Source organism: Ursus maritimus, unplaced genomic scaffold (genome assembly GCF_017311325.1).
Source record: "Ursus maritimus isolate PB19 unplaced genomic scaffold, ASM1731132v1 scaffold_12, whole genome shotgun sequence".
NCBI classification, from domain to species: domain Eukaryota; kingdom Metazoa; phylum Chordata; class Mammalia; order Carnivora; family Ursidae; genus Ursus; species Ursus maritimus.
In genome coordinates, this window is record NW_024423564.1 from 67902558 (window position 1) to 67926593 (window position 24036).

Sequence of the window (24036 nt, forward strand, 5' to 3'; positions counted from 1 at the left end):
AACTCAGTTTGGAATTCAAATAGTAACTGGTGCTTAACAGGTTCTTAAACTAAGGGTCAGGGCTGAGGCAGCTCAGGCAGGGAGGGTCTCCCACTAGCCTCGCACCCTGGACATCAGTGAGGCCCCAGTGGGATGGCTTTCGTAGCAGTATCCTGAGCACCAGCACCCTTTGACTGGGCAGCCAGAATCCGTGGGCCGGTTTCAGCCTTTCAACCCCACATCCCACAATGAAATGCTTCAGGTCGTTCGGGATCCCACTGGAAGATCTTTAAACACAAGTCCAGACCAGGAGCATTTTTTAGCATCTTTATTTGAGAAGACAAAACTGCAGGTGGGTAACAATTTGGATTCAAGTTATAAGATATATATATATCAGCCTTTCTGTAGAGAAACAAAACGCCACCAGCCAGCCTCCCCACAAATTCTTCCAACCACATCTAAAGTGTCCAGTCTCTCTCTTAAGCCACTTTCAAACCAGAAAGCTCAATTCTCTACAGTTAGCACACCAGGTTTCTTTGAGGACCACTTTCCCCCACCCCTCCCTCACAAGTTTTCTTCAGAGTTCTTTTTCCAGGACATATTACTGACCCCCAATTGGAGACTAGGTGGGTAACAGTTATCACTTAAGGCCTGGCTCAGGCCGTTATCTGTTCACAAAGTCCACCAAACAGTATCAGCACCAAAGAGCAAGACCTTCACCAAGTCTTGTTTTCATAGCCCCCATCAAGGGACAGCACCACTGAAGGTTTGCAAGACAGCAGAGTTCAGTACTTAAAATGGAAAAAATACAGCACCATTAGAAAACAGGGCCTATGGCTATGCTTGATTTGATCACCTCCACATTCAGACAGACAGGAACTTGGATGGGAACTTCCAACAGGTATCAGTACAGAAAGGGGCAGGGGGAGTACCTTTGACCACTATATAAAACCCAGAGTGCTCCAAGGCACAGATTCTGCCAGTATTTAAGAAAAAAAAAAAATCAAAGCCTCAACCTTTGCTTACAATCTTTATTGAAGTTATACAAAAAGAATCCCCCCAAAGTGAAAAAATACATTATATACAAAAACACTTTCCCTCAGGAGGAAGGCTCTGCGCCCTCTCTTAACATGCAGTGCTTTCAACTGTAGCTCCGGCCTCCACTGTCCCCTCCACTGCTGCCCGGCTTTCAGCCTGATTCTCAGCCTGGAAGATAAATGGGGAGCCTGGGCATAAATGACCCGAGTTTAAGCCGTTCTTACACAATCGAGTAGGCATTAGAGAAAGTGAACAGGTCTCCTAAAGCCTGCTTTGCTCCCTACACTACTAACAGGACAATTACCACAAGATATAAGGCCATTTCCTAACATCCTTCTAACAGGGCTGACAGAGCCAACGTTCATACGTTACTTGGGAAGGGAGCAAGCAGAAATAACCCAATGGTCTTGCCAATTAAGTGCCTTCTCATACATTCAATAGAGTGGGACCTGCAGAATGTACATAGTTTTGTCAATGAGACATTCTATATTCCATAACCAGTTTCCTGTTTCTATGAGGGTTGCATTCAAGTAATCCAAACAGGCTCAAGGTGAGGAACATGCACTTAGGAGGACAAGCTTCCCCAGGCCCTGAGACAAGGGGAAATAAGGCAAGAGTCCAAGCCCTCTTAACTGCCCACCTCCTCCTCCATGTTTTCTGAAACTTCATTTCCACCGGACACGGCATCCCCACTGCCTCCATTCACCTCCAACTCTTGTTTGGCTTTCTTTGCATCATCTTTTCGGGGACTCTCTTCCTCTGGTTTCCTCTGAAGATAGAATTGGGAAGACTTCACAAACGTGCTGAATGTTTTTAAAAGTACTGTAAAGCTTTTTAACAACCTCTTCACTCCTCTCCTCCCCCACTGCTAGCACCCCACGGTGCCGAGATCCTGAACACCAGGAACCACGGTTCTCAGGGTCTCTCCCATGGCCACAGGAAGCAGACCCCAACCTGTGCTTGGTACAATAAATTGGTCAGCCACAGTATACCAATCCGGCCTCTCTAGGGGAAGGGTGGGCTGAGGGTAAGAAGCAGATCTGAATAGTAACCAAACCCCAAGTTTGTGAATCCAGAAACAAAGGAATCAGTCTCCCACAAGAGAAAAAAAACGACTAATTTTAAGCAGAAGATGGACTCATAGGAGTTTAAGTATCAGCAGGTCTGCCGCTGAAGGACTACGGTCAAAAAAAACCTGCCAGCTTCCTCAGATGAGCCGATCTAACCAGCTCTCAGCACCTTTCCTGACAGTCCTGGGCCAAAAGAGGCCTGGAAAACTGTTAGAAGACATATTTGAGTGAAAACTACCTTCATTCAAATCCTCATCAACTTCGCAAAATGAATGTCTTATTGCACCAAATATTAGGGAATGTATTCCCGGTGTATCATTTGAAGCAAAAAACAAAAAGCAGACTGTAAAGAAAATAGAAAAGAAATGACCACATGTAGATTTACCTTCTTTCTGACAAGGTGGGAGATATCAGTCACACAATTTGATGAAGAGGCACCATCTGCTGGTTTTCTACTGGAAACCTGACAAAAAGGACTTTGTTAGCAATGTACAACTACACAGGACACAAAAAGGCCTAATATTAAGTGACAAAATTCACCTGAATACTCACCGTGGAGACTGAAGTACCCCCTCCACCAGGAGTGAAACCTGAAGTAGAGCTCTCCACCTGTGTGAGAGGTGACAGACCCGAGTGGGTCCCAGGATGGAACCCACCAGGTCACCCACACACCTACAACAGGTACCTACCATCCAAACAACTCAAATACTAGTGGGCCTCCATATACTAGCAAAATCATCCATTCCTCTACCTGCACCTGCCACCCCCAAACCGGGGGCTTAGGCACAGTGTAAATATTAAATTAACCCTTCCATATCATCACCTGTGGTGTAGAACGCTCCCTGACATTCCAGGCAGCCAATCAATACCTTGCTATCTATACAGAGTTTTCAGAAATGGAAGTAATAGCTTACGTTTCTTAAGCAAACGCTATTTGTACTGTCAGAAGTATTTTAACATACAGGTACTATTACCCCATTTTATAGATGAGGCAACTAAAGGCAAAGAAATGTTAAGTACCATGCCCATGGTCACACACAGTAAGCAGTAGATATAGAACTTAAACCCAGTCTGGCTCCAGAGCAGAGTCTCTTAAGCATTATACTACTTAGTAAGAATAACTAGATAAATTCTCACGTTCCTAACCACCAATTCCCTGGAAACCGTATCATGGTTTCAGAACACTAATACCATGATGCCTTCCAACATCAAACATGCTATTATCAAAACTTCAAAACTTTAAAAGGAAACCAAACCAACCAGAGTTGCCTTCAGAGCCAGGTCAGCTACATTCCCACTACGCTGGGACTCCTTTGCATCTTCTATCTTCTCTCTGATTTCAGGTAGCAGTTCCTTCAGCTCTTCAATTTCTTTCTCATATTCAGTAGATGATCCTTCAGCCTCCTTCATCTGCTCACGTAGCACAGCTACAAAGAACAGGCTGAAGTGATCAGTAATAGTTACCACCAAAGGATCCTTTTTTTTTTTTTTTCCATCTTGTTGGTTACTGGATCCAGTCAAGTTTATCGTCAAATAGCTGATCCTCACTCACCCATTCTCTTCTCAATGACGTCAATAGATCTGCTGAACTGTGCCACTGCCTCGTCATACTGAGAGTTGTACCCATAAGCCAAGCCCAGCTGGTAGTGGGTCTCTGCGAGGAGACGGTCATGGGCTTCCAGGTACTGCTCTTGCAGGTTTAGGCAAGCCTGGAACTCCTCCACAGCTTGGACATAATTCTCTAATGAAGAGAAAAAGAACAGCAAGCAAATGGACAGCATTTAATAGATAATACTTCTAAATTTTAGACCATTCTACAGGAATGCTCTCCTGTTTTAGATTGTATTTTCTTTGTAGCGTCTCCAGGATACTGGACTATAAAAAATATCTAACTGGGGGCAGGGGGAACCCTACTAAAGAGACTTCAGAAGAGACTGTTCGCTATTCTAGGAATTATAGGAACACAAACCGACTATCCTCTTAAAGGCAATGCCAGGGGTGCCTGGGTGGCTCAGCTGGTTAAGCATCTACCTTCGGCTCAGGTCATGATCTCAGGGTCCTGGGATTGGCCACCCATCAATCAGACTCCTTGCTCGGCAGGGAGCCTGCTTCTGCCCCTCCCCCTACTCGTGCTTTCTCTAATAAAATCTTCAAAAAAAAAAAAAGCCAATGGCCCACAACTTATGATCAATCAAGCTGAATTTTAAGGAATTAGAGGACGAAAAGGGGGGCAGCACATTAAAGGGAAGAGTAAAATGGAAAATGTATTACCAGATTCAACACTAACTTCTCCAAGTTTAAGATGGGCCTGTGCAGCATAAAGCTGAGCTTCTTTTGTTTCTTGCCTAAAAGAAGGAAAAGATGACCAGAAACCTTAATAGCATTTGTCCAAGCCTAACTGATATTCTGCTTCCAACCTCCAAACTCCCAACCTGAGCCTAGAAACACTGAAAGTTTTACCTTTTAAAAATGATCTTTGCTAAATCCAGCATATCCCAGGCAAGCTCTAGATTCCCGATCTCCTCCTCTTCATTTTCTTGAAGAGACTAAAAAGTATATCCAAATCATTGGTATTAGGCAGAAGTATAAGATAGGCATCTTCAGATCGCTAATCTAAATGTTAAAATTTAATACAGCTTAAAAAAACCCCACATGATTTAGGATTCAAATTTTGGACTTTCTCCCTAAAACCTACAGAATGGGTCTCTGTAATCCTTATATCCCAAGTCATCACCTTATGTCAGTGACATCTAACAGTGAGTGACCTGTTGGGTCCCATCCTAACATCCTCGGATTAAATGGATCTGTGTATTCTAGGCAAGAACAGAGTCCCCAGTCCCTAACCAAGAAATGACTATGATAATCACACCTACCCTACTGAGCGACAGTCCCACAATAAGAAAGCAGATGATGATGATGATAATAATTTACCTTGTTTTCAAGAAGTGATTCATTTGGTGTTTCTTCAGCCTTGTCATTTTCTTTATCCTCCTCTTCTGAGCCTTCAGTTTCTGCAAGCAAAAATTCCTCAGTATTGAGAATACTAAGGATGGATATCTTCTAACTAGTCAGATTCCAATAAATGCCTGTCAACCTATATTCTGAGGTAGAACAGGCCACATGCTAAGTCAGTTAATATATGAACTGAATATAAACATAACGCCAGTAATTAGTCTAATTCAAGTGTAACCTAGATTTAGACTGTAATACAATCTTACGGTGTGTCTGTGGTTTACACCTTCAGTGATCAGAAGGCTGAATGTTTTTCTTCTAAAAGTCAATCTGATCATTCAGATCAAGACAGATTAGCTACTGTAGGCTCTTATTCACTAGAACCTCCCATCTACTTAGCCAGAAGCAGTTGGAGAACTCAGCCAGTGCTCCTGGCGTCTTTAAGCAGCCATTTGTTATATAACCACTAACACGCTGAGACAGTACAAAAAGTTAAATTACCCCAGTCCATTCAGAGCAAGAATGCTCAAGAGACTAGCTTTCCCACAACACAGCTGTGGAGAGAAAAGCATAGTCCTTAACAACTCTCACCAATGAGCATGCCACAGACTCCAGCCAGCTCTAGCATGTACGGAATTGAGGGAGCAGTACCACAACCAATTATTTTACTCCAGTATAATGTGAAAATCTGCAAGCATCCTGACACTCTATTTCACCATACTGACATACGTTCGCAAGTCAACTGCTTTTAAGAACACACTGCTAATAAACAGCTCTAAGTACCACTTGAAGTTCAGAATGTCATAGGATTAAAAATGGGCTTTTGGGGGCACCTAACAGTTCATGAATTGGGTATAATGTGCCTACCTCTGCCATCTTTCATTAAACATTTTTAACACAAACAAAAGAGCTCAAATACTGTCTCCTAACAAGCTATGATGGGAACATAAATATGCAATTAGGCCTTAGAGCCATGAAGTCAGGCTAAAGGAATTTTATCTTTTAGCAATACTGCTTCAGAATGGGAATAGGCACAGAAAATTCCTAAACATTATAAATTAGTGAGACAATCTAAAGAAGTCCTGTAAGAAGGGCGCCTGGCTGGCTCAGTTGGTGAAGCATGCAACTTTTTTTTTTTTTGAAGATTTTATTTATTTATTCAACAGAGATAGAGACAGCCAGTGAGAGAAGGAACACAGGCAGGGGGAGTGGGAGAGGAAGAAGCAGGCTCATAGCAGAGGAGCCTGATGTGGGGCTCGATCCCATAACGCCGGGATCACGCCCTGAGCCGAAGGTAGACGCTTAACCGCTGTGCCACCCAGGCGCCCCAGCATGCAACTCTTGATCTCAGTGTTGTGAGTTCTAGCCCCACACTGGGTGTAGAGATTACTTAAGAACAAAATTAAAAAAAAAAAAAAAATTCAGCTAAGAACCAGTTACAAGTTAATTGACCTCTATAGCAAACGGTTTTTCTCAAATGACTCACTTTTCCCCTGGCGACCATGTAATTTAGTGCTTCTGAATAAATACCCACCATCATACACCATTATCTTTCCGTACCCAAATTTCCAAGTCATTTGTATACTCAGTACTCTGTCAGACTAGATGGGTAGTTTTATTAATTCTGACAATGAGGCCCATTCTCAAGGAGAATTCTCAAGACGGGTGAGGTAAATCTATGAAACAAAACATTTTTACCTTCCTAATCTATAGGAAAAATCAACAAAATGTGTATTGTTATTCTGTATTCTTAAATTATCTGGTATCTGTTCCTACTCATACCAGAATGCCAGGTGACATCTAATTTGGCATAAAATCTTACTGATCTTTACATCAAATTTTTAAATTAAAATTCTTACAATAATCTGAGAAAAATACTGGTTTCCCTTGAGAAATCTGTACTATCTTCAAGGAATGGTGAAGAGAAAGCTAGGTTAATGAGAAAGCCATTACTTTAAAACAACACTTTCCAACCTGGTAACCTATACCCCAGATATTAATGGGAATGCCCTGATGTCCTCAGTGAAGTGATCTGTTAAAATATTTTCGGAGCTTCTTTGAAAATGGAATCTTCTTGGTAGCATGCCTATTACCATCCTTTGGAAAAAGAGAAACACAGTTTTATACCATTTCTCTGATTTGTAGCCTGTTCAAAGTTAAGGGCACAGAATAGCGCAAAGAAAAATTCCTCTTAGAGACAAAGTGAAGGCAATCTGCTGATTCTTTGGTTATTCTAGCACTCCCACAGGATTAAGTCACGTAAACACTACAGATTGACCAGTATAATCTGTCTGAGCATAGCCAAGGTCTGTGCCTAAAATTTAAAAACTTTGTTCACTTACCAATTATATCTAGCCATGACATTTAGAAAAGAACAGACCAATTATCGTTAGGGATATAGACAGCCTGAGAGGTGGCAGAAAATGAGACTGTGAGAAAACCTCTGGGGTGCTTGGCTGGCTCAGTCAGTACAGCGTGTGACTCTTGATCTTGGCGTTGTGGGTTTGAGCCCCACATTGGGTGGAGATTACTTAAAAAATAAAATTAAAAAAAAGAGAGAGAGAGAAAACCACTTACACTATTTTTGCAGGCTAGTGCTGCCACATAAATAGAGCACAGAGAGTAAAAGTTTAGGCCTTAGAGCCTGAAAGGTCTGGGTACCTCAGCCCTCCCCTTATTGGCGGTGTGACCAAGGCAAATTACTTAAGCTCTTTCTGTCATTTCTTCATTTGTAAAATATGGAAAACTGTACCTTCTTTATGAGTAGCGTGGTCCCCAGGGCACCTAATAAAAAAAATCCAACTGATGACTCCTAGGCTTTTATAAGTACTTTAAAAAGAGTGACCAGAGGGGCACCTGGGTGGCGCCGTCATTTAAGAGTCCGACTCTTGGTTTCGGCTCAGGTCCTAATCCCAGGGTCGTGAGATCAAGCCCCACGTTGGGCTCTGTGCTGAGCACAGAGTCTGCTAAAGCTACTTCCTGCCTCTTTCTCTCTCTCAAATAAATAAATAAATCCTTAAAAAAATAAAGAGTGACCAGAAAGTTTCTGATAAGTGGTGGGTTAAGGGAGGAGATAAAAAGTCACCTTCCTCACTGTGAGATAGGCTTGGGAAGAACATACAGTCATGTCAGATCCAGGGTCTGATTCTACTACTATGACTTAGTGTTTGGCCCTAAACAAGTAACATAACCCCTAAGCCTCCATGTCCTCATGGCTGTAAGTGGAGTAATACTCCTACTACATAGTATTATTCTGGAATAAAAAACAATGTATGTGAGAGAGCTGTACCATGTTGCTTATGATCCAGCTGAATAGTTTTTGAACTGGAGAAATAGGACCTCTCTACGTAGCTTATTATTCAAAGTTCAACTTAAAAGAGCCAGCAGAACTTCTTACTATCTTTGATCACTATCATTAAAGATTAAGACATGGTAGTTTTTTAAAAATTAAAGATTCAGTTCTGTGCTTTTTCCATAAAGAACTCCTAAAACCCCACAAGCAGCCCAATGGTGCTACCATTTAGCCAATTCACTTCTGGTTACCACGCCTGTGCTGGCTGGAGTGCAAGGACCTGCACATAGGTAGAATGTAGTTTACCAGAATGAGCTGCAAGTACTGATAGTGGGTCTTTGAAAATCTAAAACTAAACAGAACTCTTAGTCTGTCAATTATACGAGTGATAACTATTAACTGGAATATACCTGTGGTTATTAATACCAACGTTAGATGAGCCTTACAGACAGTAGAATCCTCAAATGATAGTACGACTCAAGTCAGACGTGCCAATTATGCAATTGGTAATTAGAGGCTTATACATCTTGATGGAAATGAATCAAAATTAGACCAATAATATTACACAAAGCGTCTACACTTTATAACGTTCTAAGTAACAAAAACTTCAGTTTAGCAGCCAAAGCGAGCATGAAATGAGGGGGAAAGCAGCAAGAGGGCTAATGGTTAAGTTTTTTGTTAACTTTTGGAGGGGGCTAATTTAAAACTAATGTAAGTAAGCCTCTAAACACTTCCTGAAGACTAAAAGTAAAAGAGGGTCACCAGAATTCTTTCACTGTGGTTAACTGCCTTCATTTAAATGGCATGCCTGCTTAAGTGTACCAATTCACTGGATTCTACTGCTCTAATCCTGCTTCCTAAAGCAGAGAATAGGAACCATGTGAACAGTAAATTAAATAATCCAGAGGCATGCAAGTGAACATCCATTCAGCATTCTCTGCCAGCCTAGCCCACTATTTCCCTACCTACCCCACCAGCCCCCATCCACCTCTATTGGCTAGTATGGTACAAGTTACTGATAGCTAGCCAAGTCTCAGAAATCACAGAGAAGGCCTATTTTGCAGTTAGTAAAAGCGTTAGTTTATAAGCCAGCTGAAGACTTGCTTTTAACTTGCTCAACTTATCACAATCTTCTTAAACTATCCCCCATTTTCATTTAGCCCTTTCCTAATCCAAAGGCAGACGGAAAATCCTGAATGGAAGGCTGACTTTTACCCATGATTAGTGAGTCAAATCCAGAATGTACTCCACCCACTGCAGCTCTTGCATATCCCGGTTACCTTCACCCTCTTTCATCTGTTCTTCTCTCTCTTGTGTTTCTTCATTAGCGGCTATCTTAACTTTGTCTTCAGGGGGTTTCTCAGTAGCCCCCCGGGCTACCTTGGTCTCAACCCCATCTCCAGCTGCCTCAGACTCTTCTATGGACAGCTTAGTCTCCTCCTGGCTAGGAACCAACTCTACCCTGACTTTCTCCTCTAGTCCTGAGCCATCTTTTGTTTCTGTCAGTCCTTCTGTACTAGTCTGTTGTTCAACAGGAGTCTGACCTCCTGCAGCTGACAGTCCATTGACTGTACCATCCTTAGGGAGAACTGTGGCCTCCTGCCCAGGCTTCTCAGAGACTTCCGACCCAGCTTCTGCAGCTGAGGCCTCTGCAGCCTCTACTGTCACCTCTGGTGACTCTTCAGCAGGAGGCACTTCTTGCCCTACCATCTGCTCAAGAACAGCCTTTCCCGGCTCATTTTCAGAGGCTACTTGCTCCTTTGGCTCATGCCCACCCACATCCACTGGCTTGACTGTTGAATCTACAGGCTCTGCTTCTGCCTCCACTGCAGTACCCTGCTTTTCAAGAGTTGTAACAGGCTGCTCTCCTGAAGCTTCTTCTGGCTTCTCCTCTAAGCTCACAATTACTTCTCCCTGCTTCTCCTGACCTCCTTCTTCTCTGCATTCTTCTTGGACATCAGTTCCACCAACTGAGTTTCCTTCCTCAGCATCTGGTACTTCCTGTTCTGGCTTCCCAGAAGTGACCTTGGCTTCATTCAGTCCTTCTGGTGCTGCTATTTCTTTTGTCTCAGTGGTCTCAGTTAACTGATCTGGAGTGGACTCAACTTTTTCCTGTCGCTCCTCTGCAGGCTCGCTTATATCCATGTCTTCTCTTCCACCCTTCTCCACTTCAGTCTCCTGCTCTTTATCAATTTCAGGCTTTACCAGAGACTGGTCTTCTGGTTTTTTTGCTTCTTCTTTTTCTCCCATGGCGTCATAAACCTGTTCTCTCAACTCTTCCCTTGCTTCCTCTACATGGTTAAAGAACATGAAGCATAAATATGTCTTCGAATTTAGTGATAAAGGCATAAATGGAAACTAAAAATACATTCCCTTTAAACCCTCAAACAGCTTGGCTTAAATTTTAGCAGATGGCCTAAAATTATCTGCCCCCTTGAGAAAAAGCAAAGGGAAAAGTCCCAGATAGCAGAGCAACTTATTGCAAAAGAAACCCAAGCTCCTTAAATGAGATATTGTTTTACTTGAGCATTCTGATTATGTTAAGAGATGCCAAGCTTTATGCTCTCCTCTAAACATTATAAACTCCACCTAATATGTAAAACTCTAGTAGCCAAACTCCGCTTAGAATTTAACATTTAATTTTCTTAGACACAAAAAAATGTAAAGACTCCAAAAGCACTGCTATTAAAATAACTGAGCTGCACAGACTTTTAAAAATTTGCATCAGAAAAATATTTAAGGTTACTATTTATTTAAAATATCAATTTAAATAACCACATTTATTGGGGAAATTAAGTTTTACTTTTATAAAAGCCTGCTGTCAACTTAAGTAATTGGCTATCTGCACTGTAGTCTCTGCCAGATGCAGGTATCACCCCAGGCAACTTAGAAGAGACCATCCAGGATAGGGAGAGCCCTAGTCCCATCACTTGTACACAAGGAATATACGTCGCATCTCCTGAATGTCACATGCAACTCCACATACCATCTATGTTATCATTATTTTCTACCAGAGATTCGTCTTCTGTTTTTTCTCCTTCCTCCTCTTCCACATGCACACCTTCCAGGGCATTTCCCAACACACCATTCTCCATTCTGGGAGAACAAAAGGAGAAAGCACCAAAGATATGATGGCTAGAACCTAACAGGTTTTTTTTTTTCCCCTAAGACAAATTATAGTCCTTTATTACAAAAGCAACAGAAAAGCAATCAAGTGCAGACAATATAAACTGTAAGTATTCATGGAAGAAAAGCAGTGATCAAAACTAATATAAATTAAGGCGGTAAAAGCACTGGGAAAAAAAGCATACCCTTCATCCCCCCCACCTAAAAAACACCGATGACTCTTGTCAAAAGAACAAGATCAATATAAATTCACTTTACAATAGGGCCATGATATTTCCCAAACTTCGCATCCACCCCCATATTTCTTTAGTTGGCTTTAAAACATTCTGGCAAGACGTTCATGAAAAATCAGAATGACCTACAAAATTAGAAAACTTACGAGAACTGAGATGAAATGAGGCACAAAACATTTGCTAGCCTGTGTACCCTCAATATATTTTATTCTGGTTAATCAACTCCAGTGGAAAATGCACAACTTTCCAAAACTGGTTTTATTTACTAGACATTTTCATATGCTAGTGTTTTCAAATTGTCCTTCATTCAATCCCTGTTAAGGAGGACTGTTTTGTGCTGAGAGTGCTTTTAGAAGTTCTCTCTCTATATTGGACTTATGGTCCAAAAATAAATTATGACCATTCACTAATAGAAAAGATCTCTGCTTCTAAAGACCCCAAAGTCAAAACCCAAGCGTAGGTTTACTCTGAATCAAGTGCATTCCAAAACTTCCATCAATATTTCATGTTCCTGCTAAACTCCCTTTCTTAGTAAAACCAGTCTCACCCAGATCATATGAAATTGCAAAGCTAGTAAATAATCTTGGCAAACAAAGTTTTTACATAGGCCGTTAATGTGATATAAAACACCCTACTTAAAAACTGCAGTTTGAGGGGCACCTGGGTGGCTCAGTTGATTACACGTCAGACTGCTGATTTCAGTTCAGGTTATGGTTGCAGGGTTGTGAGATGGAGCCCCGCATCAGGCTCCTGCTCAATGGGCAGTCTGCCTAAGGATTCTCTCCCTCTCCCTCCACCCCTCCGCCCCCACTCGCTCTCTCTCAAATAAATCTTAAAAAACAAAAAAACCCTGCAGCTTGAAAGACATACCTTGCCAACTCCAGAAGTGATTTCCCATAGAAAAAGAAGGCTTCTCCACACTCATTAGCTGTCTCTCCATACTTCTTACCTCTACAAAGAGAATAAACATGTAAGATCTGAATTAACGTCTACTCTAAAATACTTATTTCTAGTTCTTTAAATTATAAAATGACATTTCTCCAGTGACACATTCTTCTAGGAAACCAATAGTCCCCCCTCCTCTTGCTTTCAAGTCAAGGTCAAAGGGACTTTAAAAAAACAATGTATGGGGCACCTGGGTGCCTCAGCTCAGGTCTTGATCTCAGGGCCATTGAGTCCAAAGCCCCATGTTACGGAGTGGCTGGGTGGCTAAGCTGTCCGACTTCGGCTCAGGTCAAGATCTCAGGGTCCTAGGACTGAGCCCTGTATGGGGTTCTGCACTAAGCAGGGCATCTGCTTGTCCTCTCCCTCTGCCCCACCTCCCACTCATGTTCCCTTTCTCTCTCAAATAAATAAAATCTTTAAAAACAAACAAATAAGGGGCGCATGGGTGGCTCAGTCGATTAAGCGATTAAGCGTCTGCCTTCAGCTCAGGTCATGATCTCAGGGTCCTGGGATCTGAGCCCTGCATCGGGCTCAATGCTCAGCAGGGAGCCTGCTTTTCCCTCTCCCTCTGCTGCTCACCCTGCTTGTGCTCTCGCACGTTCTCTCTCAGGTGAATAAATAAAATCTTTATTTTAAAAATAAATAAATAAATAAACACACACACAATGTATGAAGTTAATATATTGCCTAGTCTTTCTCTCTATATAGATGTAGCAAGTGACATCAATTTGCTGCAGTTATAGTATATAATCTCAGAGCCAAACTGCATTAATAGGTATTTCTCCTTCTATATGGTGAGTGGCAGTATGGGCCCAAACAGTTAAAGGACCTTTGGCAGGGACCTAAAGGATAAGGTATATGGAAAAACATCGTGTTATTAGAGATAAGAACTTATTCTCTGGAGTCAGACTGCCTGGGTTCAAATCCCATGTCTAAACCTTAACCAGCTGTATAAACCTCAGACTCAGTGCCTTGGTTTTCTCATCTATAAAACAGAAATGTTAAGAACTGTTCAAAATCTGTTGTAAGAACTGAATTAATAATGCCTGTAAAAGTATTTAAAACGATACTTAGAAATACAAACAGTATTTTTAAGATTTTATTTTTTTTTAGGTTTTATTTATTTATTTGACAGAGACAGACAACCAGCGAGAGAGAACACAAGCAGGGGGAGTGGGAGAGGAAGAAGCAGGCTTCCAGCGGAGGAGCCTGATGTGGGGCTCGATCCCGGAACGCCGGGATCACGCCCTGAGCCGAAGGCAGATGCTTAAAGACTGCGCCACCCAGGCGCCCCAGAAATACAAACAGTATTATATATGTTTTAGCTATTAATATCTAGACAGGGAAACAAATCACAAGTGTGATAAATGAAAGAGGAGGTACTTTAGGTAGAGTAGAGACTAGTTTTTATGGAGGAAAGGATTGGCAGAAGTCATGCGAAGTCAGGCCAGCTAATGGCCTTTACAGCCTAGTGAGATTAACTACAGAAACTAAGCCCAGAGTATTATGATGAGGGTCATGTTTAAGTATAATCTACTAGATTAGAACAGTGCATCTCAAATGTTCCCGAGATATCCTTAAAGGCAGGACAGTGAAAATACCGATCTCTAGATATCTGGTAAGAAAATAAGCTACGAAGTATGTTTATTGTGCTTATTCTTTAAAACTTAGATTTTAGCAGTTTACACTATAAGAAATAATACATTTTTATTATAAAAATACCTAAATACTTAGCATCAGATAAAATTTGCACCCTACTCATAACATACCACAGGGTATCAGAGCCTTAGTTCCTCTGGCCCAGGTGATGACAAACTAAGAGGCCAGAGGCCAGGATTTAGACAAGAGATTAATGCAGACATCCAGAATTAAGATTCTGTTCTAGATGTTGGGAGAGGGAATGAAGTTGGGACAAGAATGGACTGACAGGACCCTGACTAACTGAATAAGAAGGAATGAAGAAGCCAGAGGCTTTTAATCATGGTGAACCTGAAACCTAGTTTTATTATAAGGAGGATTTCTTCAATTCAACTGCATATAACATAATCAACCCATTAGGGAACACGACTATCTTCAACTGCTACTGGTAATAGGATCTTAGAGGAAGCTAGCTTAAACCAGGTCACAGGCTGAAAAGCTACGGCTTCAGGATTTAACTTACACTTTCTCTCTCTCAGTTCCAGAGACACATTGAAGTCTTTGGTTAAAATAAATCACTTTCGAGGCACTAAAGCCAACCTGTTTTCTCACAATACAGATACATATATGGCCATCTAGTGGTAGCTGACAACTTCCAAACAACTGCTAACAATCTGAAAAATGCTGTACTAACATGAGCATTAGTGCTAGGGTGACCAACCATCGTGGCTTGCTTGGGACTTTCAGGAGTTCCCCAGACACAGAACTTCCAGTGTTAAAATTAGAAAAGTCCCAGACAGGGGCACCTGGGTAGCTCAGTCAGCTAAGCGTCCAACTATTGATCTCGGCTCAGGTCTTGATTTCCGGGTTATGAGTTAAAAAAAAAAAAAAAGTCCCAGAACAAAGTAGGATGAGTTGGTCACCCTAATTAGTGGTGACTGGAAAACAAACTACCTTACTCAGGAAAAGAAAAGAGATTGCTCAGTGATATTCAAGTCTTATCGTTAGTTACAGGAGTAAACTGTACATGAAAAATATCCAATCTTTTAAACCTCTCCCCCCCCCATAAGACAACCTTTTAACAAACACAATATAGCACATCATAGTAAGACACAGTACTTACAGAAGACTAGCTGCTTCCTGGAATGCATTGACAGCTGCTGGAATATCCCCCATCACCAGATGTTTCTGTCCTAAACCCAACAGTTTCTTAGCTTCATTATCCACATCCAGACTGCAAGAAAAATGATTTTTTTCAAATGTCAAATACTTTTTAAAATCAATGTTTTTTGAATACCTGTTACATTTAAACCATTGTATTTTAACTTCTTTAAACCTTTGACCACTCCAGCAAGGCTTAGCTAACTCATATTTATCACTATAAAAGCAAAAGAAATCACAAAGCAACATTCAAGAGCTTTACTAGATTATTTTCTCTTAAAGGTTTATCTACTCACAAAGCCTATATTGTATGTTACTATAAATATTTACTAATTAAGCAACAAACAAAAAATCATGAAAGAACCATAAATTCATACAGCAAGTTGTACTACCTCTAAGAAAAATAAATCAAGAAACATTAGGCAGACAGCAAAAGACAGTGATCTCAAATCAAGACAATGTGGAACTGACATAAAGGCAAATAGATGAAATGGAACAGAGTACAAAAACAGATCCACACAGAGGACTACTTGAAATTTTGACAAAGGTACGAAGACAATTCAATGAGGAAAGAATAATCTTTTCAATAAGTGGTGCTGGAGTAATGGGATATCCACATGCAAAAAAGTAAACCTCAACCTTATTATCACACCACATACAAAAACTAACTTCAAAAGTCTTTTTTTTTTAATTTTTATTTGTCAGAGAGAGAGAGCACAAGTAGGAAAGCAGGGGGAGCTACAGGCAGAGGGAGAAGCAGGCTCCCCACAGAGCAAGCAGCCCTATGCGGGACTCGATCCTAGGACTCTGGGATCATGACCTGAGCCAAAGGCAGACCCTTAACCCACTGAGCCACCCAGGCGTCCCTGGATTACTGAAAACCATAAAACTGGGGCACCTAGCTGGCTCAAGTCTGTAGAGCATGAGACTCTTGATCTCAGGGTTGTAAATTTAAGCCCACATTGGCCGTACAGATGACTTTTTAAAAATATATTATACAGGGGCACCTGGGTGGCTCAGTTAACCGTCCAACTACTCTTGGTTTCAGCTTAGGTCATGATCTCACGTGTTGTGGGATCGAGCCCCGAGACAGGCTCTTTGCTCAGTGGGGAGTCTGTTTAAAGATTCTTTCCCTCTGCCCCCGCCCCACTGGGGTGCTCACAGTGAATAAATCATATATATATATATGCACATTTATTTTAAAAAATGAATAAAAACGTGCAGATATTCTGCAGAAGGATTAAAGAGAATTTAGAATAGTGACTGTCAACCTAAGTGAACTTACGAATGATCAGGAAGTCGTTTTTCTTTTGTTTTTCTTTTTAAAACACACAAGCCTGAATTCTATCTCAAGCTTAACAAGTAAAATCTCTAGGGATGCAACCCATTAAATCTACCTTTTGGATAGGCATCCCAGTTAACTATCATGCTTGCCTCTGGTTAAGAACCATAGTCATATCAAGATGGGGAAGTTATGTGGAAGTAGATGTGGGCCCAACATAAAATTTAAAACTTTTAAATTAGAATAACATAAAATTGAAAATGACCACCTTACAAAATAGAGATCTAAATCAGTAGAAGTATTCAAAGAAAGAACAGGTTAGCATTTGACAGGCATGTAACAAGTAAGGAGCAGAACTAAGTAACTTCAATTCTAATATTTTAATCAAATGTGAAAAACCTAAAGACATCGTTGTCAGGACTCCATACTTTAAATTACACATAAGTACCTTAATATTCAGTCTTAACTGTTATCTATTAAAAATAATACTGCCCTTTGGGGTGCCTGGATGGCTCAGTTGGTAAAGTGTCTACCTTTGGCTCAGGTCATGATTCCAGGACCCTGGGATGGAGTCCTTCATCAGGCTCCTTGCTCAGTGGGGAGTCTGCTTCTCCCTCCTGTCTGCCCGCCACTCCCCTGCTTGTGCTCCATTAAATAAATAAAAACTTTTAATAAATAAATAAAATGAAAATAATACTGCCCTTAAATTATACAGTTCTTAGTTTACGTTCCAGACACAAATCTAACTGTACTCTGTAAATAACCTCACCTCTCCACTTTATCTGCAGAGGTAGAAGGAGCAGGAGCATCGTCTTCAATCCTGTAATGAAAAATTAAGGGGAAAAAAATTAAAATGAAGGCTATTTTAAGCCTGAGAATTAAATAAATTAAGAAAAATATAAAGCCATAATAGAGCTAATCTTTACTCATTCAAATATCTGTTAAATGCTTATGTGCTAGGCATGAGATATACTACAGGGAACAAGACGGTCGCGTCCTAGCTTTGAGCTTATGATCAGGTGGAAAGAGTGAAGTATTTGTTATAATGTAGCATATGCATTCCTGAAAAACCTCATATTCTGTTAAACTCACTAAAAATAAGGTTTATGTTCTTTAAAAAAAAAAGCAAAATTTCTAAGAACATTCAGTTTTGAAAAGTTTTAATAAGTATGTTTAAAACATTTCAGGGGTGACTGCATGGCTCAGTCAGTTGGGCATCTGCCTTCGGCTCAGGTCATAGTCCCGGGGGTCCTGGGATTGAGTCCCACATCGGGCTCCCCGCTTGGCAGGGGGCCTACTTCTCCCCCTCCCTCTGCTCCCCCTGCTTGTGCTGTGAATAAATAAAATCTTGAAAAAAAAATTCATAATTGTATTTACTGGGAAGACTTAGAAATAATGACCAACTCAATAGCAATGAGTATTCCACCCCTAGGCACCCAGACTATACTCCTAAAAATCCATTTTCCACTAAAAGGAACCAAGACTCCATGAAAAATAATAGATTCTAAGCCGGGGCAGGAGAAGTACAAAGGTGAGTTTGGCTTTCATGCTAGAAAGCAATGAAGCTATATCTAATATGATGAAGAGTCATATATACTTACAGTCATGCCAAAAGGAATTATAAAGACAATATGGGGAATCCAGGAAAAAGCAGAATATTTTATGTCATTTTTGCAACTTTTCTATAAATTTAACATGTTTCATAATAATGTACAAAAACATTAAAAAGCACACTCAAGAGCCAGCCTGAATAAAATTCCACTGGTCAAAGGAAGTGTCAATTTGCAACAAAAATAATAACTACAATGAATGAAAACTTCAAATATATTTAAATCAATGAGTTCTCAATTATATAAACAAAAACAAAGAACTCTATTAATTAGCTTTGGAGAATGATAGGAAACCACTGCACTATTTTGAAAATTGGTAAAAAGGAGAACCTGGGTGGCTCAATCAGTCAACAGCATCTGCCTCTTGATTCTGGCTAGGGTCATGATCTCAGGGTCATGGCATCGCCCTGCATCAGGCTTCAGGATCATCAGGGAGTCTGCCTAGGATTCTCTCTCCCTCTCCCCCTCCCCCCAGTCATGCCCTAAAATAAATGTATCTTTCCTAAAATTTTTTTTAAATTGGTTAATAACGTGAGAAAAATTTACAATACACTTGTATTTGCAATTTCTTTACAATACAGTTGTACTTTAGATAGGTTTTAAGACATGGCTGATTTAAGTTACTATTTGGGAACCCTACAGATTGACCCCATGCACTTAGTATTCCTTGGCATTTTGGGGGGCTCTCTGCTTGGTGGGGAGTCTGCCTCTCCCTCTGCCTCCCACTTGTGCTCTCTCTCTCTCAAATGAATAAATAAAATCTTAAAAAAAAAAAAAATCCTTGGCATTTTTACTTGCCCTATCACCACTTTCACATATATCCCAAAGGTAATACCCAGATAAGGACATATATCATTTCTAAATGTGTCCTCAAAGCAAGCCAGATCTCAAATGAGAGCTGAGAATGTGGTTAACTGGTGAAATGGAGAGGGGCGCCTGGGTGGCCCAGTCAGTTAAGTGTCTGACTCTTGATTTCAGTTCAGGTCTTCATCTCAGGGTTGTGAGTTCAAGCCCTGCATTGGGCTTCACGCTGGACATAGAGCCTACTTAAAAAACAAACAAAACAGGTGAAATGGAGACACGTACAGTGGGGAAACCTCACTACAAGTACTTTACTACCAAGTATTACTTTGAACTGCAATACATACCGCAAGAATGCTAGAAGTATGAGAATAGAAGCTATAGAAGATAAAAGGGCTCTCTTATGTAGACAACTATTGAGAACTCTCCAAAAGGTTAACAACAACACAAACAGAATGGAGTCTATTAGTTTTCTACAGCTGGACTTTCTTCTTGTTTAGCTAGCTATAACGAATTTATGAAGAGATAAGTAACACATGCAATATGGCTGAAAACAAATGATCAATGAAAAAAACAGCTTACTCCCAGGACAAACAGAAACTAGAAGAATTTGTGATCACCAAACCGGCCTACAAAAAATATTGAAAGGGGTCCTCTAAGCAAAGACAGAACCCAAAAGTAACAGACCAGAAAGGAACAGAAACAATATACAGTAACAGTCACCTTACAGGCAATACAATGGCACTAAATTCGTATCTTTCAGTAGTTACCCTGAACATAAATGGGCTAAATGCCCCACCAGACACAGGGTATCAGACTGGATTAAAAAAGCAAGACCCATCAATATGCTGTCTGCAAGAGACTCATTTTAAACACAAAGACACTTTCAGATTTATAGTGAGGGGTGGAAAACCATTTATCATGTTAATGGTATCAAAAGAAAGCTGGGGTGGCAATCCTCGTATCAGACAAATTAGATTTTAAACCAAGGACTGTAGTAAGAAATGAAGGAGGACACCGCATCATACTTAAAGGGTCTATCCAACAAGAAGATCTAACAATTGTAAATATTTATGCCCCTAACATGGGAGCAGCCAATTAATAACAAAATCAAAGAAACACATCGACAATAACACAACACTAGGGGACTTTAACACCCCCCCCCCACTGAAATGGACAGATCATCTAAGCAAAAGATCACACTGGACCAGATGGACATCAACAGGTATATTCAGAACATTCCCAAAGCTAGAGAATACACATTCTTCTCTAGTGCACATGGAACATTCTCCAGAATAGATTACATCCTGGGTCACAAATCAGGGCTCAACAGGTACCAAAAGATTGGGATCATTCCCTGCATATTTTCAGACCACAATGCTTTGAAACTCGCACTCCATCACAAGAGGAAAGTTGGAAAGAACTCAAGTACATGGAGGCTAAAGAGCATCCTACTAAAGAATGAATGGGTCAACCAGAAAATTAAAGAAAATTTTTAAAAATTCATGGAAACAAATGAAAACGAAAACACAACTGTCCAAAATCTTTGGGATGCAGCAAAGGCGGTCCTAAGAGGGAAATATATAGCAATACAAGCCTTTCTCAAGAAACAAGAAAGGTCTCAAATACACAACCTAACCCTACACCTAAAGGAGCTGGAGAAAGAACAGCAAATAAAGCTTAAATCCAGCAGGAAAAGAGAAATAATAAAGATCAGAGGAGAAATCAATGAAATAGAAACCAAAAGATCAGTAGAACAAATCAACAAAACTAGGAGCTGATTCTTTGAATTAGTGAGACTGATAAACCCCCTGGCCAGACTTATCAACCCAAATAAAAATCATGAATGAAAGAGGAGACAGATCACAACCGACACCAAAGAAATAAAAACAAATATAAGAACACATTATGAGCAACTATATGCCAACAAATTAGACAATCTGGAAGAAATGAATGCATTCCTAGAGACGTAGAAACTACCAAAACTAAACTAGAAAGAAACAGAAAACCTGAACAGACCTATAATCAGCAAGGAAATTGAAGCAGTAATCAAAAATCTCCCAACAAACAAGAGCCAGGGCCAGATGGCTTCCCAGGGGAATTCTACCAAACATTTAAAGAAGAATTAATACCTATTCTTCTGAAACTGTTCCAAAAAAATTGAAATAGAAGGGAAACTTCCAAACTCATTTGATGAGGCCAGCATTACACTGATTCCAAAACCAGACAAAGACCCCACCAAAAGAAGAATTATAGACCAATATCCCTGATGAACATGGATGCAAAAATTCTCGCCAAAATACTAGCCAATAGAATCCAACAGTACTTTAGAAGGATTATTCACCATGAACAAGTGGGATTTATTCCTGGACTGCAAGGATGGATCAACATCTGCAAATCAATCAATGTGATACACTACATTAAGAAAGGACAAGAACCACATGATCCTCTCAACAGATGCAGAAAAAACATTTGACAATGTACAGCATCCTTTCTTGATTAAAACTCTTCACAGTGTAAGGAGAGAGGGTACATACCTCAATATCATAAAAGCCATCCATGAAAAACCCACGGCGAACATCATTCTCAATGGGGAAAAACTGAGAGCTTTTCCCCTAAGGTCAGGAACACAGCAGAGATGTCCACTATCACCACTGCTGTTCAACGTAGTACTAGAAGTCCTAGCCTCAGCAATCGGACAACAAAAAGAAATAAAAGGCATCTGAATCGGCAAAGAAGCCAGAACTCTCACTCTCTGCAGATGATATGATACTTTATGTGGAAAACCCAAAAGTCTGCACCCCAAAACTGCTAGAACTCATACAGGAATTCAGTAAAGTGGCAGGATATAAAATCAATGCACAGAAATCAGTTGCATTTCTAAACCCCAACAACGAGACAGAAGAAAGAGAAATTAAGGAATCGATTCCATTTACAATTGCACCAAAACCATAAACTACCTAGGAATAAATCTAACCAAAGAGGCAAAGGATCTGTACTCAGAAAACTACAGAATGCTCAAGAAAAAAACTGAGGAAGACACAAGGAAATGGAAAAACATTCCATGCTCATGGACTGGAAGAACAAGTATTGTGAAAATGTCTATGTCACCTAGAGCAATCTACACATTCTATGCAATCCCTATCAAAATACCATCAACTTTTTTCACAGAAATGGAACAAATAATCCTAAACTTTGTATGGAACCAGAAAAGACCCTGAATAGCCAGAGGAATGCTGAAAAAGAACACCAAAGCTGGTGGCATCACAATTCTGGACTTCAAGCTCTATTACAAAGCTGTAATCCTCAAGATAGTAAGGTACTGGCACAAAGATAGACACATCGATCAATTGAACAGAATAGAGAACCCAGAAATAGACCCTCAACTCTATGGGCAACTAATCTTTGACAAAGCAGGAAAGAATATCCAATGGAAAAAAGACAGTCTCTTCAACAAATGGTGTTGGGAAAATTTGACAGCCACATGCAGAAGAATGAAACTGGACCATTTCCTTACACCATATACAAAAAAAGACTCAAAATGGATGAAAGACCTAAATGTGAGACAGGAATCCACCAAAATGCTAGAGGAGAACCCAGGCAGCAACCTCTGTGACCTCGGCCGCAGCAACTTCTTCCCAGACACATTGCCAAAGGCAAGGGAAGTAACGGTAAAAATGAACTATTAGGACTTCATCAAGATAAAAAGCTTCTGCACAGCAAAGGAAACCAGTCAAGACAACCAACAGAATGGGAGAAGATATTTGCAAATGACATATCAGATAAAGGGCTAGTATCCAAAACCTATAAAGAACTTATCAAACTCAACACCCAAAAAACAATCTGATCAAGAAATGGGCAGAAGACGTAAAGGGACATTTCTGCCAAGACGACATCCAAATGGCCAACAGACACATGAAAAATTGCTCAACATCACTCAGCATCAGGGAAATACAAATCAAAACCACAATGAGATACCACCTCACACCAGGCAGAATGGCTAAGATAACAAGTCAGGAAACGACAGATGTTGGCGAGGATGCGGAGAAAGGGGAAACCTCCTACAGTGTTGGTGGGAAAGCAAGCTGGCGCAGCCACTCTGGAAAACAGTATGGAAATTCCTCAGAAAGTTGAAAATAGAGCCATCCTACAACCCAGCAACTGCACTACTGGGTATTTGCCCCAAAGACACAAATGTAGTAATCTGAAGGGGCACGTGCACCCCAATATTTATACAACAGCAATGTCCACAATAGCCAAACTATGGAAAGAGCCCAGATGACCACCAACAGATGGATAATGAAGGGGGGGGGGGCGTGTGTGTATAATGGAATATTATACAGCCATCAAAAACTGACATCTTGCCATTTGCAACAATGTAGATGGAACTAGAGGGTATTATGCAAAAGTGAAATAAGTCAGGCAGAGAAAGACAATTATATGATCTCACTGATAATGTGGAATTTGAGAAACAAGGCAGAGGATCATAGGGGAAGAGAGGAAAAAACGAAACAAGAAGAAACCAGAGAGGGAGACAAACCATAAGACTCTTAATCTCAGGAAACAAACTGAGCGTTTCTGGATTGGAGGAGGCTGGGAGGGATAGGGTGGCTGGGTGATGGACGCTGGAGAAGGTATATATCGTGGGGAGCACTGTGTATTATAGAAGACTGATGAATCACAGACCTATACCCCTGAAACAAATAATACATTATATGTTAATAATTAAAAATTTAAAAATAAAATAAAAAGAAAAAATAGCTTACTCAATTCAATATTTAAATCTAATAGACATTTTAATTTTAGTACCTCCTGTGTGCACTGGAGACAGTCTCCAACCGAACAGTTAAAAAAGCAAAGGGGTCGGGGGGTATCTGGCTGGCTCAGTCGGTAGAGCAAGGGACTCTTG

At 40.6% G+C, this 24036-nt stretch overlaps 1 protein-coding gene across 2 annotated transcripts in view; it reads right to left on the reverse strand.

The window, feature by feature from the left end:
• Positions 1-292: 292 nt before the first annotated feature.
• The window catches only part of LOC103670771 (nuclear autoantigenic sperm protein), a 39601-nt gene continuing 15857 nt past the window's right edge, over positions 293-24036 (reverse strand). The window contains exons 2-15 of one of the 2 annotated variants that reach the window (XM_040627352.1): positions 17486-17536; positions 15397-15507; positions 12561-12641; positions 11318-11427; positions 9612-10622; positions 5019-5098; positions 4548-4633; positions 4359-4432; positions 3640-3828; positions 3348-3514; positions 2640-2696; positions 2473-2550; positions 1658-1786; positions 293-1185 (exon numbers count right to left, since the gene is read on the reverse strand). In XM_040627352.1, coding sequence (XP_040483286.1) covers positions 1105-1185; positions 1658-1786; positions 2473-2550; positions 2640-2696; positions 3348-3514; positions 3640-3828; positions 4359-4432; positions 4548-4633; positions 5019-5098; positions 9612-10622; positions 11318-11427; positions 12561-12641; positions 15397-15507; positions 17486-17536 — 2305 coding nt within the window. In that variant the 3' untranslated portion in view covers positions 293-1104. The remainder of the gene's footprint in view (positions 1186-1657; positions 1787-2472; positions 2551-2639; positions 2697-3347; positions 3515-3639; positions 3829-4358; positions 4433-4547; positions 4634-5018; positions 5099-9611; positions 10623-11317; positions 11428-12560; positions 12642-15396; positions 15508-17485; positions 17537-24036) is intronic. The other variant, XM_008699279.2, reaches the window with a different exon arrangement.